Source organism: Asparagus officinalis, chromosome 1 (assembly GCF_001876935.1).
Source record: "Asparagus officinalis chromosome 1, Aspof.V1, whole genome shotgun sequence".
Taxonomy (NCBI): domain Eukaryota; kingdom Viridiplantae; phylum Streptophyta; class Magnoliopsida; order Asparagales; family Asparagaceae; genus Asparagus; species Asparagus officinalis.
The window spans coordinates 118,396,926-118,411,671 of record NC_033794.1 but is presented as its reverse complement, the minus strand read 5'-3'; the positions used below and the strand labels follow the sequence as shown (position 1 = coordinate 118,411,671).

The following is a 14,746-nucleotide window of genomic DNA, read 5'->3' as shown; positions in this document are numbered from 1 at the left end:
GCAGTGACCGAAATATCTTGTGGATGGGGTCAAAGGATAATGTCATCTCCTCAATAGTCAATTCTCATCTCTCTCTCTTTAATCGTCTTATTGACGGAGGAAAAAAAGACTAAATACCCATATTGGTATTTTAATTCAACCATATTTATTAACAAGTTATTTTAATTAGGAAATTCGGCGATAAGACATTTTAATTGAATAAAATTACCATTTAGGTCCTTTTTCTCGTCGGCAGCCACTTTTCCGGCGAGAACTCATCACGTGCGTTGCACGTGAGGGCTTAATCTGTGTTTAAGATGCTGATGTGGCTCTGTTTTCTGACGTGGCAGGGAATTAACCTTCTAAAAACCAACTTCACGCCCAAGGCGCTCTCCACCTACCTCCGCGTCCAGCAGAAAGTGATCGTCGCTCATTTGGGTCGCTGGGTCGAGATGTCCGGCCCCGTCGAGCCCATCAAGCTCAGAAACGTCGAAACTTTCGAGACTGCTCAAGCTCAAAACCCCATCAGGCAGAGACCTAGAGAGATGATTCGACGAAACATTGAAACTTACAAGATTCCAGCAAGAGCCAATGCTGCTTGGTACCTGGCCGTACAACTTGTTACCAGCCAAATTGACATCGACCAAGCTCTCACATTGTGAGAAAAACCTAGTGGGTATCTCCTCAAATGAGCCCATTGGAGCTCAGATCAATGTGGGTGAGATTTGGGAGCTGGGTTAAGTCTGTAATCAAGAATCCAGTGAAGTTGTTGTCGGAAAGGGAGAGTTTTTGAAGGGATTGGAGGTTGAGGAGGCTGCGATTGAGCTTGCCGGAGAGGCCGAGGGAGGAGAGAGAGATTTCGACGACTCGGCGAGACTCAGGGTGGCATTTGATGTGGGCCCAGTTGCAGGGGTCGTCGGAGTCTTGGGTCCATGAGGAGAGAGCTGAGGTTGGGTCTAAAAGAGAGGACTTGAAGACAATGAGGCCGAGGAGGTCAGGGTTTAATGGGGGAGGGGGTTTAGAGAGAGAAAGGAGAGCCACATCAGCATCTTAAACACAGATTAAGCCCCCACGTGCGTTATGAGTTCTCGCCGGAAAAGTGGCCGCCGACGAGAAAAAGGACCTAAATGGTAATTTTATTCAATTAAAATGTCTTATCGCCGAATTTCCTAATTAAAATACCTTGTTGGCAAATGTGGTTGAATTAAAATACCAATATGGGTATTTAGCCTGAATTTCCTAATTAAAATACCTTGTTGGCAAATGTGGTTGAATTAAAATACCAATATGGGTATTTAGCCGAGAAAAAAGACATCTTATAGGATAAATTATCTGACCCCTAATGGGCATGAAGAAACAGTGGCACGTGATGCATTATCAATTTTAAATCAGTACGCCCTATATACAATACTAGTAGAGATTAACGGATATCCTTGTCATAAGAGGAGATTTCCCTCCTTGTCGCCTATGTGGCACAATCCCCACCATCCTCATAAATTAGGCACAAATCCCCACCAACTCACACACTCTCTCTCATACTTTATGAGGATGGTGATGATTGTGTCACATAGGTGTCAACCTATGACAAAGATACGCATTAATCTCTAGTATTAATCATTATCAGTATAATTAATTGTGTTAGTATTAATTAGACCTTTTACGTCAATGCAATATTTTGTACGCGACGCTATAATTTTTAACGAAGGGTGCCTATCTTTTTCAGACATGATTTAGAAGTTTTTTTTATTTCTATACTTTAATTTAGAAAGGAAGTAGAACAAGAAAGTTGTCATTATAATTCAAAGCCCGTGATTGAATTAGACATATTCCGATTGTACTTCAATTGCTTGCACTAGTTTTGCTGATTTATGGACACCAAGACTTTGACCCTATCAGTTTAGACTTTTAGACTCAAAGCAACATGTCATTGACCCAAGACAAAGTATGCCAATAGAAAAGAGACCAGAGGAGGAGGGAGGAATTCTTCAATTGATGCCGTAGAATTCGATTTCTTGAAGTTTAATCCAATCATCAGATCTTTACAAAGTTGACTGTAGAATCGTCAAGCGAACATTTTTCATGTGCGAGTTTGCTTGCTTGTTTGTATACGCCTTGACTTAAAAAAAAATCCTATGAAAAGTCCTTGATAATAGAAAATCATCAAGAGATAAGTAGAAGTTTTTAATTTTTTTCCTAGGATAGGTGAAGTGTCTTGTTTTAGTAACTAACAATTTTAATATTTTTGCTAGGTGTACTTTCCACATGATTTTTAACAAAGAACCCACTGAAGTTTTCCCCTCCTTCCTACGTTGTGGTTCTATGTAAAATGGAGGATTGAGATGAGTAAGATTGTAAATCAAAGACCAGAATATGGCCTTTACTAAAAATAAAAATAAGAGTACGTATTTCAATATTTTGAGCCTTTGTGCATACCGATATGCTATATTGAATGAGATGTATGATCCTACAAAAAAGGAAGAAAAATGTATAAAAGGATACGTATACACATACATCAATACATGTACCTTTTTGTGTGCATAGCATACTTAATTCAATATGTTAAAATTATAATTCCCATGAAAAATTATAATTTATTTTGAGGATAACTCATAACGTTTTCAATATTAAGAATTTGTATTATACAAACTTCTTTATAACTAAACGTAAAAATATTTAGCATTACTCTCACCTGAGTGAGAATCTTAATATACATATATTCCGTTTTCATGTATTTGTCAGACAGTTTATTTTCAAGAATTTAAATTTGAAAATTAGTATAAATAAATGTTCAATTCTTTTTGTATATAAATAGCTCTTCAGGAAATTATTTGCTAGAACTATTCCATCTAAACACTTCATTACATTTTCGAGCAACAAAAACCATTTTTGCCCTAACATCCGAAGTAATAAATTGAGTAATTGTTAGCAAATAGAGTCACCTTATTAAAAAACGGTTAAAACGGTTTTTCTATAGAGTGCCCATGGGCACTCTATAAAAGAGGAGAGAGATAGAAAGAAATGAATAAGGAGGGGGCCCCCGGATTTGCATTAGGATCCTTTCCTCATTCATTTCTCTCTATCTCTCTCCTCTCTTATAGAGTGCCCATGAGCACTCTATAGAAAAACCGATTAAAAAATTACAATCAATTTATTTGACACCACAAACAATTTTAAGAAAAAATATCAGACGTTAATAATAATAGATTAATGAAAACGAAAAAGGTTCCAGATAGTCGAGCACCAAATTTGAATCACACGGCACACCACTGATCATTGTCAGCACTTCGTATTACATGGTCCGCTTTGCTCACCATATTGCTTAGAATACTAAATAAAATGAATATTCCTCTGTATTACTATTACAAATATCAAATGTTTACTCATTTCATCCCCCGTGACCAATAAAAGGAACTTGAGGAAGGCATTTATTTGAAGCAAATGCAATCTCAGTTATTATACACTCTCTACTAAAGCCACACATATACACATCCTCACACAACAATCACAATACAATCTTTCAAGGGAAACTTCCCTTGTACAGTACAGAACGGTCCCAAGAAATGTTGAATGGTTATTCACCACCAGGATTAAGCTTTAAGATTTGTGCTGGAGGACACGTGTCAATTCCTTCTACCTCCTGATATGATTTTCTATACAGGATCTTCTTAACTTTTACCACTGCTTGCCTGGCGAGCCACTCGAACTTTTGCCAGCTCAGCAGCTGCACGAGCAGCAGCAGAAGCCCGTTCAGCTGCAGCAATGGCAGCCCGTGCTCTCTCCATAACATCAGATGAGCTCTGATTTTTTGTTGTTGTTGTTGCTCTCTCGTCATGAGAAGTAATTTCCATTTGTTTGAAAGATGGCTCCAAATTATCTGCATTCATCAATGAGTCTTCACCTCTGAAGGAACTGCTATTAGTTACTGGAGGTGAAGCAGCAGGATTGTTCTTTGGTACGGAGATATCTGATATTTTCTTTATGACAGGCTCCTGAGGAGCTGTAGGCAGGGATCCATCCTGCACAAGATAACAGTTAAATGAAAGGTTTCACCAATGTACTATGTAGAATGTTCATTTTTTCGACATTAGTCCCTCAAATCATTTAAATTGCTATTAGTTCCACCAATTCTTTAAGTTATTTTCAAATTAAGAATTGCTATTAGGTCCTTCAAACCATTGCAGTTGCTTTTAGGTCCCTCAAATCATTGCAATTGCTATTAGGTCCCCCAATTCTCATAACCCATAGGTTAATTCAAATTAATCCCTCCGATTACTATTTCTACTCTGATTGGAGGGCCTCGTTCAATAAAAACTTATTTATTGGAGTAAAAAATAGCAATTTTAATGATGTGAGGGACTCATTTCATAATAACTTGAGTAATAGCAATTTTAATGATTTCCGGGACTTCATTTGAAATATGAAAGATTTTATGAACTAGTACTTGCAAATCCCTAGAACATTTGTAAACTTGGTTGGTGCTTATAGGAATGTAGGTTTTCCTTTATGAAATTAAACACTCCAGACAATATAATGTATGCAATTCAAAAATCAGAAAACAGCATCTTCTTATGTAGCGGTGTTGACAATAGATGATTGACTCTGTGTGTGTGTGTGTGTGTGTGTGTTCTCTAGTTAATAAACACCTTGGGCATCTTGCCTAGAATCTTCATAATGAATATTGAGTACTTTAATGAAACAATTATAATTATAAATATCAATCTGTGACTTTAGAACCACTTGCACCTGAAGAGGTCAAAGATAATAATCAATAGCTTTTAAGTTGCATTTAGAAACAGCCATTCTGACAGTTCATCTTACAGGTTTGGTCTATGATGTTAGAGGCCCAATTCATGCTGGCATTATCAATTAGCTCAGCTTCTCTGGGCCTACAATTGACCTCATTAAAGCAAAATATTACCGCCTTAATTATCAATAATATATGCACTTATTATGACTCCTCACTGATTGCGTCTTTTACAGAACACATTCCACATTATCATGCTAGGGGAAATCATGAACTTTACCGACTTTCAGAACTTTAAGCTTCTTCTTATTCTTAACAATTGCTTGTTAAACCCCACTGAAGATGATCATTAATAAACCATCAATACAGCACCTTTTTCACTTTCATCGATTCAAGAGACAGGAAGAGTTTTTATTCTCAAAAAAAAAGACAGGAAGAGTTTCAAGATCCAAGAAGTAACATAATTTTTAATGTGTTCTTGTATCCCTTTTATTCCTGTAAAATTCAACACAAAAAAAGATTTTTTTTAATGTTTTCTGCCCCTCCTTACGGTAACTTTGAAGTAAATCCAGTGAAAGGATGGTTCTCGTTTGTTGCCTGCTAGATCTTCTTAATATTTCTATGATCAGATACATTTACTCATATGACCTGCATTTACTTGCATATTCATAGTGGAAACTTTAGGTGGGACAAAACAGTCAAGTAGACATCATGCTGTTATATAGCGTCAATTGGAGATTTGACTCTAGGTCTGTTCATGTTACCATAGACTAAGTTACATGGAAACGGGTGGAGGTATTAGTGCCGGTATGCGTATGGGACACAGAAAATTTGTAAAAGATAGGGTACAGGGACATGGATATATAGACTGCATATAGATACTTATATAGGCATGCATATACTGTATTGAAATTAATAATTTACATGAGATCAATATATTTTTAATTCATGTGTGAGAATTAAAATTCCTATATTTTTTATATTTCTTTTATTATATGGATTATAGATTGGAAAAACCATCATTTTTGAACTAGACACCCTAATGACACTTTAATATAATAGTTTGAAAGCCCACCCGACCCCTTTCCAGCAAGTTCCAGGAAGTGCATATGTAGGATATGCGTACAATATACATCCAAGAAGCGCATGAGAAGTGTTTTATCTTAAACATATTTACTGCATAAGTGAGTACATGCCCGAATAAATGTATTCATATATGAAAGGAGCGTCTGAGGACTTTGGATAGGAAAAAGAGTATGGGTATGTGTCGGGTAAGGTCATGGCTACAGTTAGGAGTATCCAGGTAACATAGACAATAGTACGCTCTATATCGTAAAATGTCCCACAGCTCTATGGAGCATTCTCTAACTCCTACTAGGGAGAAGCACGGACACGGACACCGTACAAAAACATGAGGTAGACACATGGGACATAATTTGAAAAGCAGGATAAAGTATGGAAGAAGGAGACTCTAATACATGTACCGAACTTGTGTACCAAAGTAACCTACCCCCTCGAATCAAAAACAGCTAAGTGGTGAATTGCGTAGCCAAATTCGTAGCACGACTCACTACGTGCCATGTACCTGTAAACTATGGCATAAGGTTATAATACAAATAGAAAGTAACTAAGAAGTTTACACCTAACTATGAAAATTCAAATTATATCATGTACACTGATGATCCAAACTGTCCACCGTCCTCATTATAAAACTCACAGGGATCTAAAATCATGTGAATTGAAATTGTTTAAGATATATGTTTCACTACCTAAAAATGAATGATCTGCAAGAGTGCAACGGTCTTAAAAGCTTGTTTTGCTTTTTGAGTTGTTTATATTGTAGGAAGAATATTCCAAACCACATGACTTTTATCCGCTAATGTTTCATGATGTATAGATCAAAATGAGCGGTTAGATTATTATTTATATGGAGTTCTGTTGTGTATTATCCCAGGTGTGTGTTCACTATACATGTATATTATAAATTTCAACTTTGTAAAGGAATGTATGCAAATGCAAAAGAATATGACAAGATGGATATAAGATGCCAAATTGTAAATTCTTAATGAAGTTCTCTACAGAAGGCTGCAAGCATTCATGCCCTGGAATCTTAAACATTATGATATGCCAGATAATAACTGAATCTTACTTTTGATTTAATTGAGCATCTATTCTCGTGACAAAATCATCCAGAGCTCAAAGTTAGAAGTGATTCGTCATATAGTTTGCAAGATAAAGGAAAAGTTTGTAGCTGCTTATTGACCCAGGAGGTTGAGGAGATTGTGAGATGATCAGGAAACCACAAACCCCTCAAAATAGAATATGCAGACTAATAGCAGAGGCTTTCTGCCTATACTGGAGAAATGCTTAACTTATAGATTAGCACCTCAGATGGGAGGAAAAAAAGAGAGAAAGAAATATATAATGAACCTATGACAATATCTGAAAAAGGGTGTAAGAATATGGAACACCAAATGATGGAAAGTAAATGAAATGCTTATATAGGAATCAAGTACAAATACATTGAATAAAGGTACTAAAAGATGGGAAATGGAATTTTTGTTATCTGATATAGCACGTCACTACTTCATAAGATAAGTATATATTAATGACTTCAAGGATACCAATTAACCAAAAAGAAAGGAAAAAAGAGCAAAATTATTCTCTGTATTGTTCATGTATGCAGAATTTACAAGAAAAACAATTTTAATATCTAGATATTTTGATATAAAAGAATGATTAGTGCAACGAGAAAGAAATATTTTGAAACAAAGTTGCCAAAAGAAATACCAGCAAATCTTCGTGCTTCTTAGTAAACTCTGCCTCAGTGCTGGATGAATCCCAATCTAGATTAAACTCTTGAGCTACACCCTTCAACGTCTTCAGCTTTACCTCTGCGGATGGTGCTCTCGCAGTAAGTTTCTCAATAATCTAGACAAAGTGTACCAATTATTACAACTCAGTTTTCAGAATTATATGCGAGCAATCACAGTATTCCAAACAAATTTCTTACTTAAATATTAGTTTATACATCAATATAACAGATTTACATACCAAGCGATTAACATTGCTATCAGGTCGTAATTCAGAAGCAGCTGAAACGAATTCCTTCCCATATTTTACAGTAAATAAGTTCCGAATCTGCAACAATTCAGGCAAATCTGAACATCTTGGGGAAGCAAAAATAATACTAGCAATAGCCTCCTGCAATTCTATTGGGCATTCCCTGTCATCAAAACAAGGTTATATAACAAAATCAACATCAACTGAAAGTAATAGCAAAGGTCATGCAATACATACTTTCAAGATAAATCATAGACCACATGGAAGTGTACAATATGAATTTCTTACCTAATGCGTGTAGGTGTGCAATTTCATGGAAAATATACATATTTTATGTTCAGATTCTTCTAAGAACTGCCTCTTAAATGCTGAAAGAATTGGAAATTTAAATAAAAAAACATATTGTGATAGGAAAATATATTGATGATAGAAAATTGCCATAGTCTCGTCGCGTCTACCCCCTCCAAAAAAACCCCAATTTCCACGGCATGGGACAAAAAATCTTCATGCCACTCACCATCTCATATTCACAACCACACACACCTCTGAATATTTATCTTATAACAATCATATCAGTTATCACTCAAATTATCACTCCATTGCCTCCCCTAGCGTATCCTTCCCCCACAAATTATCACTTTCTCACCTCACACAAGCATGCACGAGATAGACACTCAAGTGGAGATCAGAGGTGGCTTCAAACAATAACTTGGCTTTACAATTGGGAATATTCCATTGAATGGCCAAGTCAATAATGAGAAGAAAACTTGTTCACCTTTCAATTCTTTACTCAATACATCATGATCTTCACCTCAATGATTACGAGAAGAAGGCTAAGCCTCTCTTTTCAATAAAATCCTTACCAGAAGAAACTAAATCTAAACAAATGTAAAAAAAAATGTTGCCTCCAATGACTGAAAACCTAAAAATATCCTTACTCCTTTGACAGAACGAAAAGATGTCAAAATAACTAAAATATATCAAAAGATTCTATTATAAATATCAATGATAAATTCTCGAACAAAATAAATTTGCATAACATTACCAATGAACATTTTTTTACCTCTCTCCCTTTCTTATTTTATTTTCAGGCTTCTTCTATATTTTAGAAGGTAGAAGATAAGGGTGGGTATGAATGTTATTCAAAACCTGTTACAAATCTAGCAGAGTGAAGTTGAGGAATAGCTAATGGAATTGAGAAGATTTTGGCGGTAAATAGGGAATATATGAAGAGTTGGGGGATAAATTTACAGATATGATATGTAAAACCCTCAATTGTTGCGGGTCCACTAGCTACCCCTGTGGCCTCAACAGAGGTTAAGTGGAGGGATAAGTTAAGAGAATCCAGATGATTTTGTGGGGAAATTGGTAAAGATGAAGATTTGGGGGATAAATTTACAGATATGATAGGCAAAACCCCTTATATTGCAGGTCACAACCTACCACTGCAGAACACAGAAGACAATACTAAGCAGTAACATGAGGAGTGAAAATATATCTGATGCATGAATACAAAATATTTGGAAGAAATTTTATTGAAAGGAAGAGCTAAACAAAGTGTTTCTTATTTGATCTTTGATCATGTGTAGAATATGATAAAATATGCAGACATGCTTGAGTTTTGCTTGATATAAATTTAACTTTGATAACAGATATTTACCACCTACAAGGAACAAACAAAAGTTTTACAAGCCAGGTAAGGAATACATATTAGTTGTGTCTACGAATAGCACAATTTATATTATTATATGGCATATAACTACGTATCTATCTGTATGAATTTACACATTTTACGAACATGTATGGATACACATCACCCATGTGTATTCGTAAGACCATTATAAATAGTGGTGATTTTAATCAATTACAGACGCTAAAGCTTCTAAGTAGACGATCAATTTGTTCATGAACAATAACTGAGCTGAAGATTAAGGGGCTATTTCTAGCTATTTTTATGCTGCACTTACAAATAGATAAGACTAGCTGGCTGGAGCCAGACCTTATTTTGTTTCCAAGTAATTAAAAGGCTTCATTTCATGAACCAGACCTTATTTTGTTTCCATAAATAGAAAATGTAAATAAAATAAGAAACAAACTCTCTTCAGTTTGTAAGCTAGAAGAAGTTCCAAGGTAGAGAATTACTTCTGAGTTTCAAGAATAGGAACACGTGCAAGAACAAATTCACAAAACAATTCTAAAATCTCATAAGCAGCCATTATGTTCTCTTCACGAATGATGTGCTCCACCTAAAAATAAATTCAAAAAACAAAATAATTCAGAAATTTGGTTAAAACTTTAGAGAAGAACAGAAGTAAACTAAGAAAGTAAACATACTCGAATTCGAGCAACAGCTTCTTGGCCAGTCCTAAGATAGTCAAAGATTTCTTTCCGCATATGTTTGAGTTGTGCCTCTCTCTTATTACGCAACAATTTGATTCGTGAGATAGCCAGATTACAGCAAGTTTTGCTAGAAAGGCAATGAGAAATAACAGGAACAAGCACATCAGACTCTTTCCAACAGTAATGTCTCATAAATATGGATAATATGGGTACTGAAAAAAAATTCCACAAGCCAATTATGGGAGATGGGTCTACTCAGAGATTAAAATAATAACTAATCCAACCAAAATTGATATCTATACCACTATAAAAAGAGGAATTAAGTGTTAAAACTTCTAATTTTCTTTTTTGCCCTCTCAAATTTTGATAAATTATAACTATACCATTATCTCTAATTAATCATTTATTAAATAAATATAACCTTTTATTAATTATGCACCTCCTCAACTTCCTAAATAATTAAAATTATCAATAGTATTTAGTACTATGTTATTCTATTTTGCTAATTGAATTATAGCAAAATATCTAATTCTAATAACAGTACTATTAATTGTTAATGATAGTATAATAAAAATTTATAAAATATTTATAGTACTAAGTTATTTAAGAGCATAATTTAAAAAAATTAAATTAGATAAATATTTTATAGTATATAGACAGTATAATTATTTTAATAGTATCTTGAACTAAGAATTATAATATTAAATAAGGTAAATTACAGTAAACCCCATGAATTTTCAGCATTTTGCAGTAAATAGATCCTATGAACTCACTAAACCCCTAATAACTTTTGTAGAAAGCCCCTAATATCTTTTAGATAAATTACACCAAACCCCAATAACTTTCAAAATGTCTTTTTATGCCATTTTATAGTTCTAATTTATAGGGGTTATCTGCAAATTTTAGAAAGTTATTTGGGGTTTTTATTGAAACAAAAAAGTTATTAGGGGTTTATTGTGATTTTAAAATTCCATAGCCATATATGGGTTGAAAGTTCATAAGGGTTTAGTGTAATTTACCTTATTAAATAATTATCATGAAAAGTAACTATTGCAATATGCAAGTATTAAGTGTAACTATCTAGGGAACATCAGGAAAAAAGCTAGCAAGATTAATGCAGCTTAGTTAATTTAGAGAATTATAATTAGAAGTAATTATTACCATATGTTACGAGTATTAAGTGTAACTATCTAGGGAATATCAAGAAAAAATAGCAAGATTAATGCAGTTTAATTAATTATGACTTAAGTTAATAACTTTCGAGTTGAGGGGCATATTTACAAACTTATAGAATTGACAGTTTTATTTAAGAACAATTTTAGATTTGGGGGACTTATTAAAAAAAAGTTAGCATTAGGTGATCATTATAAGAAAAACTTTCAATTACAATAACTACATAATAATAGTTAACTCATACATTTCTTTTTAAGCAATCTTAATATCTTATTATCCAGTTTTATTTACTAACACATAGTTTTTTACTATTCAATAAAAAATTCATAACTTAACATGTATGTTCACGTGCAAAGCACGTGCATTATACCAATATTAAAAAAAGAAACTTGAAGGAAACTTGTGCGCCACCGCTCCCCAACACACACACCCACATGCACGCACGCACGTGCACACACAGAGTGTGAGCAAAATAAATAGTTTTCTGTTTTCAACCATTGAGAAAATGAATATTGTTACACAAAATTTGACTTATTCCATGTGATATATTAATTGGATTTTATCACTCTGATGCTAAATTTTGGACAATTATTGTATGTGTGGAACATAGTGCATGAGATCTCCCTCAGGCAAGGAAACACGAAAGAATATCTTTAAACCCTATGAAGCAACATGGTTGGATAATAGCACCTGCAAACATGTATGTTCATGAGTGTGTACAAGCTGGTAGAAGTGAAGAAATATTTTATTTTATAAGCTCCCAAGCTAGTGTAAACTATTACACATATATCTTTTAATAGACTCAAATTACATTGTATGTCTATTAAAACCGATCCATGTTACAAATATTGCGACTGAGAACAACAAATTTAAATATTTAATTTCAATAGAAAAGGCAGTAAAAGCATGCAATTAATGTATTGATACTTTCATTAGAGAATTCAAGGATCATTCAGAAAGTTTCAGAGAGGTTCGAAGATTCTTCACTTAAAACAACCACAAAGCTTGAAAACCATAGTTCACATACAGTAAAGAGCACTATAATGCACATACTGTCTACTGAAGTTCAGTGGATGCTTTAATAAAATGCGTGATCAATAAACAATATGCTTTCAGAATGAAACGCAGGCCAGTTTTGACAATAAAAAATATGCTCTAAAAATGAAACACAGGCTAGTTTTGACCACAGTGAAAGCAAGTAACTATTAAATATTAGGCGTCACGATAATTGTTTGGTTTAAATTAAACTTATTGGGGAATATTGCTTGAATATATAACATATTGTAAACAATTTGCTATGCGAAACAATTTACTTATGGAGTATCCTTGATTCCATTATTGTTTTATGAAAGTTGTATCACTTGAAATATTGTTACTTCTACAACTCAAATTCCACAAATGAATTATTACAAGGTATAGAGTAATTTGTTTTCATGCTACTAACCATTAGATGTGTTTCAAAGCAAAGGTGCTAACTAATTTCATCTGTGATTAAGTTTAAACTTCATTAGATAAGTGGCCTAGAATTCTGAGGATCATGTCATTTAAATGTTCGGAATGCACTGCAAACCTTTGATAATATTTTTTTTAAATAGTCCTTACGAAACCATATTGTTGAAAATAAATTTCACAAACTATGATTAAGTTTATGGATTTTTAAGAAACAAGTTCGAACTATTTTATTTTATTTTGCTGCCTTTTAACTTCGAAATTGATAAAACCTATTGCGTTAATGGTGGTATTTAAAAGGCTAATCTGAGTTGCTATACACATACATGGATATGAAAGTAGATAGAGAAGGAGATACATAGAACACTTGGAGGGAATTCTTATCCAGAATTTGTTGTGTGCGAGTCATGTAAACATTTAACCTAACAAAGGTAACAAATGGCAGCTCTGTGTAGTAGACTAAAATGAGAATAGCTCATAGCAGCTTCATGAAAACCCCATGAGAACGTCCAACTATAGTGTGCCAATCTTACAAGAGCAGCTAGAGCGAAAGCATATAGGTTAATTCAGCAATTGGGAGATCACAGTCTCTCCAGTGACGGTATTGTAAACATTAATGATGTAATTGCGAGCCATGGGGGAGGATACCAATTTTGAGACAGATGACTAGTGTCTGTTTGGTGGGGAGATGGACGGACAAAGTTCATCCAGAATCCTATGCTTTCCCGTCACTTTCAGCTATTTATTTTGTTTCTTCTGTATTGATTTAGTATTTATTTGGTGATACTTACTTGTATGCTTTTGGACTGTTTTGTGAAAATCACATTAACGAAACACAAGATAGTTAAGTTTAACTAAAAAGAAAAAAAAATACCATGAAATCTGACATTAGTTTCTTGAAATTCACCATAATGAGATGATTAGACTAGAGGTCTGAGCCTCCAAAAGTGAAAGCTAACCCTCAAACTGTTAGTGCAGAATCCTTCTTTCTCATGACCAAAGTCTGAAAGATAGAGAGCAGTCATTACATGCTGAGAGTTCAAAGTTCAGTTCTAGTGATCCAAGTACATTGGCCTACAAACTCTCCAGAAAAAATAGATTTTACGTAGAAAACCCCTCTAATATTAATAGATTAGACTGCTTAATACTCCCTAATTCTAAATTAATCAAAAGCCCCTCATTTACTACTTCTTCCTCCAAACCCATCACAGAAATTGCAATATAAATGACTTATATATTGAATCTCAGTTGAATTGACACAAACCCGTTCAGATTATCTCATACACGGAGCATCAATAAGGCAAAAAAATTACAATTAAATTTCACGAAACAAAAATCAAAAAATAAATGTAAAGAAAAGGAATTGGGTATTGAAGACTGACCATCTTGTACCAAAAGTGGTTCTATTGAAGATCGAATTGAGGACAGACATCTTGAAGAAAGGAAAAAGAGGAGACTTTGATAGATGATCTCTGGAATCAGAGAGCTCTGATTTTGCTTTTGCCTTTTATCATGGAGAGAAGAAACAGACTTCTATCGGGTCGGGTAGATAAATTACTCTATCTGGACCCAAGTTAATCATCAATATATTTCGGGTTTTAGCGTATATACCTCTCAAATCTATTATAATTTGCAAATTTACTCCCAACTCTAAATATTTGCTAATTTACTTGCCAATACTCCGACAATGGATAAAATATCACTAAAAGGGAAATACTCTGTATGTTTTACAATATCTACTCCTCTATACAAACGGGAGAACCCAAGATTTACTATTCATACTATAGTAAATGCTACATTAACATTTAATGTAGCTTTATTACTGTACGAAACATGAAACTGGACGGTGTAGGCTTTTTTTTGAAAAAATATTACTATAGCACACGGGAATATTGTAGCAAAGGTGGGATTCTGTAGCAATTCAAAAAACACTTTGTTATGGGGTGTTCCCTGTTACTTATACAAATATGTTATCCCGAGAATAGACCCAGTCGAGCT

General features: G+C 34.1%; 1 protein-coding gene across 1 annotated transcript; it reads right to left on the bottom strand.

Annotated features, from left to right (window-relative positions):
- On the bottom strand, positions 3,223-14,279 carry LOC109829169 (IST1-like protein). The gene is made up of 6 exons (XM_020396311.1): positions 14,131-14,279; positions 10,121-10,253; positions 9,929-10,032; positions 7,778-7,949; positions 7,514-7,654; positions 3,223-3,995 (listed from the first exon to the last, which is right to left on the bottom strand). The coding sequence occupies exons 1-6, from the start codon at positions 14,178-14,180 to the stop codon at positions 3,645-3,647; spliced, it is 951 nt and encodes a 316-aa protein (XP_020251900.1). The 5' UTR covers positions 14,181-14,279; the 3' UTR covers positions 3,223-3,644.